General features: G+C 26.1%; 1 protein-coding gene across 1 annotated transcript in view; it reads right to left on the bottom strand.

Annotated features, from left to right (window-relative positions):
* Window positions 1–3,455, bottom strand: part of LOC108689776 — a 14,048-nt gene that overhangs the window by 275 nt on the left and 10,318 nt on the right. Inside the window, exons 9-15 of the mRNA XM_018196712.1 lie at window positions 3,297–3,452; window positions 2,922–2,965; window positions 2,476–2,524; window positions 1,329–1,699; window positions 769–1,104; window positions 363–567; window positions 103–258 (exon numbers count right to left, since the gene is read on the bottom strand). Coding sequence (XP_018052201.1) covers window positions 103–258; window positions 363–567; window positions 769–1,104; window positions 1,329–1,699; window positions 2,476–2,524; window positions 2,922–2,965; window positions 3,297–3,452 — 1,317 coding nt within the window. The remainder of the gene's footprint in view (window positions 1–102; window positions 259–362; window positions 568–768; window positions 1,105–1,328; window positions 1,700–2,475; window positions 2,525–2,921; window positions 2,966–3,296; window positions 3,453–3,455) is intronic.

Genomic DNA, 3,455 nt, shown 5'->3' with positions numbered 1-3,455 from the left:
ATTATTTTTTATTAAAAAACAAAAAACACTTTTAATATTAAAATTTTATTTAATTTAATGATTTATACTTAATTATATATAATGGCACATTACAATACTAACACCCACAAATGAATCCAGATTCATAGAAATAACACAGGCACTAGTAAATTCAATTGGTACTACAGCACGTCTCATGACCATTAGTAAAGTTTTCTGAGCAGTTTCATTAAATTTAAACCATTCCATCTCGAATATGTTATTTATCAACTGTCGACTCTATATATTAACAATCAAGAAAAAGAGAAAAGACCCGTATATTTATTTTATCTATATATTAAATATTAAAATAAAAAAAATACTTATTTTAAAAGTTCACATACTCTCAATTTAACTTCGTTTCCGTACCAACAATAGAAAAAGATTTGTGACAGCATAGAGCACGTATACATTATTAACTGCATATATTTTGTTCTTAATGCTGTTGACTTGGTAAATTGGTATAGATTAAAACACATCACCAATGTACTTACAACAAACTGGATAAATATAGTTATCCTGAATTTTTCGTTTACTATACGAGCAAACCTAAAATTAATAAAAAGTAATATTGCAATTTTTAAATTAATAAAATCTATATAGGTTTTTTTTCCAAAAATCATGATATAATGATTCGAGAAGGGAATGATTTTATAGAAAAATAAATTGGAAACGTAGTAAAAAGTCTGTGCTACATCGTACATCTTAATAATAAAAATATATCTATTTTTAGCATAATTGAAAACAAACTTGAATATGTTGTTGTGCTGAAGAACACACTCGCGGAGAATATTAGGATCACGTGCGCTTTTCCTCAGACGATGTTCCAATATCTCTATCTGACAGCAAATGTGCACCAGGAATCCGCATATGAGACTATCGCAAGCCACATGATGTACAGATCCCATTGTAAAACTTATCAATTGATGAGCGTATACAAATGGAAAAAGTTGTGACGAGGAATAGTCAAATGGCAGCCACGCTCGGAACGTCAAATTTCCTTTCTTGAATTCAGTTAATAACGATGTCACGGCAACAGACAAACACGTTGTCTCGACCAAGATAGTATAGTAAAGTGTATTTGATCTGTAAAACGACTATAGACGTTTTCGCATTTCATTTTTTATTCAATATTTTCAGTTACATTTTTTTTCTTTAAGTTAAAGCGTTACGTCTGATTTATTTATTCATTTAAATAAAAACAATCTTAATTATTATATAAGAAAGCATTCAACCAATTTATTTTAATTATATCTTAATTATGTATTAGAAGAGAGCATTGATAGTTGATGCTAGCTCGCGATGCTTACTGTATGAGTTTTTCGAATTTCTGTCGAATCTTCATCTCGTCGGGTTCAACCGGTCGAAACGGTTTTCTCATAAGAGTTTTGATTAACATCTCAATGTTGCTACGATTCATCAACAGAGCGAGCATCTTACAGCAAGAAACGATCATAGCGAGTAGCACGTAGAAATTATCGGTGAAATCGTTGGAATTATCCACGATTATAATAAGATCCATCAATTGCGATAGCATAAAAGTGTGTATTAGTAACATTACGAAAATAGTATACACATGATAAACTAACCGTTTGTATGGAGTCGGCCAAGAATCCAGTCGTCCACAACCGCAAATCATCAATATTTTGAACGTAAAGGTCAGTATGAACATCTTTAATATCTTCTGTTATTTTCTTTGATGTTATTTATTAATCTCGCCTTCAAAAATAATTATAATAAATTATAATAAAATAATTATAATAAATTATTTACTTTATATTTTTGTACACATATACACAAAATACACAGTTAAAATTTTGTTGAAATTTTGAAAAATTTAGATATTGAATAATTCTTTATTTCAATTAATCAGATTTCAAACATTTCATAACATGACATTATCAATCAATTGATTACAAATCTATACATATGTATAATAATATGCGTAAATTGATAATTAAATAATGATAATTACATCATAAACGACAATTTTCTTATATTATTTGGTAATAAATAATATTATAAGAAAATTCATATTATGAGAAAAATTATCTTACGATATAATGTGATATGCAATAAAATCTTACAGTAAACTGATTGGTTATTAAATGTTGTCTATAACTTCACGATCTTCGTGCAATAATACAGCTTACCCAACTATTCTTTTTGATAACTTTTATTATTCAAATTGCAATTGTGTTCTTCACATAATACTATTTTCATACTCTCAACTAAACACAGACTTGATAATATTAAAATATTATTACATAATAATACTTCACGTGAATTATGTTTTGTGATATTGCATATTAGAAAACAGAACAGAGGAATAAAAAATAATAACCCTCGGATGTCGAGTCCAGCTCTCCGTACTTACTCTTCATAAAATATTAACGTCAATAACTCTCTCGTATACTTCAACCAAAAACTATTTAATTCATGAAGGCATAAATTTGCCATATTGTGAATGATAAATTTTTCTTCCTTGTATTGATTCTGCTGCTTTCTGATTTTTGATAGTTTATGTATAGTCTATGACGTGTGCATGTGTATATATACATAGTAAAATATTACTCAAATTCATAAGAATATATATATATATTTCGATTAGTGCACAAGTAAAAATAATATTGTATAATCATCATTAGTAAACATTCTAAGATTCTATAATTAACGTAAATTCTAATTGTAAGTTTTTCTCCTTAAATATCTCTCTATTCAAATAACATTATAAAAAAATTATGTTATCATTGCCGAATAAAATCATCTGATATAACTGTTTAATGTTTCTCTGCATACATATTAGTAATGCAAATCCATATTATTATAATCACCTTAATAATAATTTGTATTGAAAAAAATAAAGTAAAATTCTTCTTTTATTTTGTTTTTGCCGCTCTTACATTTGTTTCAATACATTGTAAGCTGAATATGATGTCTTGAGTAACTGCAATTAAGATTATTAATTATGATATTTTAAAAAACTAAATATACATATAGCCAACAATATTAATTATACTAAAATTATTGAAAAATTCTTCTAATTTATTATTTTCAAATTTGTACCTTATTATTATTATTATTTTTTTTTTTTACATAAATAGGAAAAATATATTTAGTACATTGAAATTGCATGCTTTTGATAAGAATAATATTTAATTCTAGTTTTAATTGAATAATAATTCTTTAAAGAATTTTAATGGAGATAGATCTAATATTAAATATTTTACTTATAATTAAATTATTAGTTACGTGTAAGAATAAATTTTAATACCAACACCCACAAATGAATCAAGATTCATCGAGATAACATAAGCACTAGTAAGTTCGATTGGTCTTGAACTTCGTCTCATAATCATTAATAAAGATTGTTTAGTTTGTTTGTTTAATTCAAACCACTCCATTTCAAATATGCTATTAATCAATTGACGACTCTA

This window comes from Atta colombica, unplaced genomic scaffold (assembly GCF_001594045.1).
Source record: "Atta colombica isolate Treedump-2 unplaced genomic scaffold, Acol1.0 scaffold277, whole genome shotgun sequence".
NCBI classification, from domain to species: Eukaryota; Metazoa; Arthropoda; class Insecta; order Hymenoptera; family Formicidae; genus Atta; species Atta colombica.
This window is presented reverse-complemented; position numbering and strand designations above follow the sequence as displayed.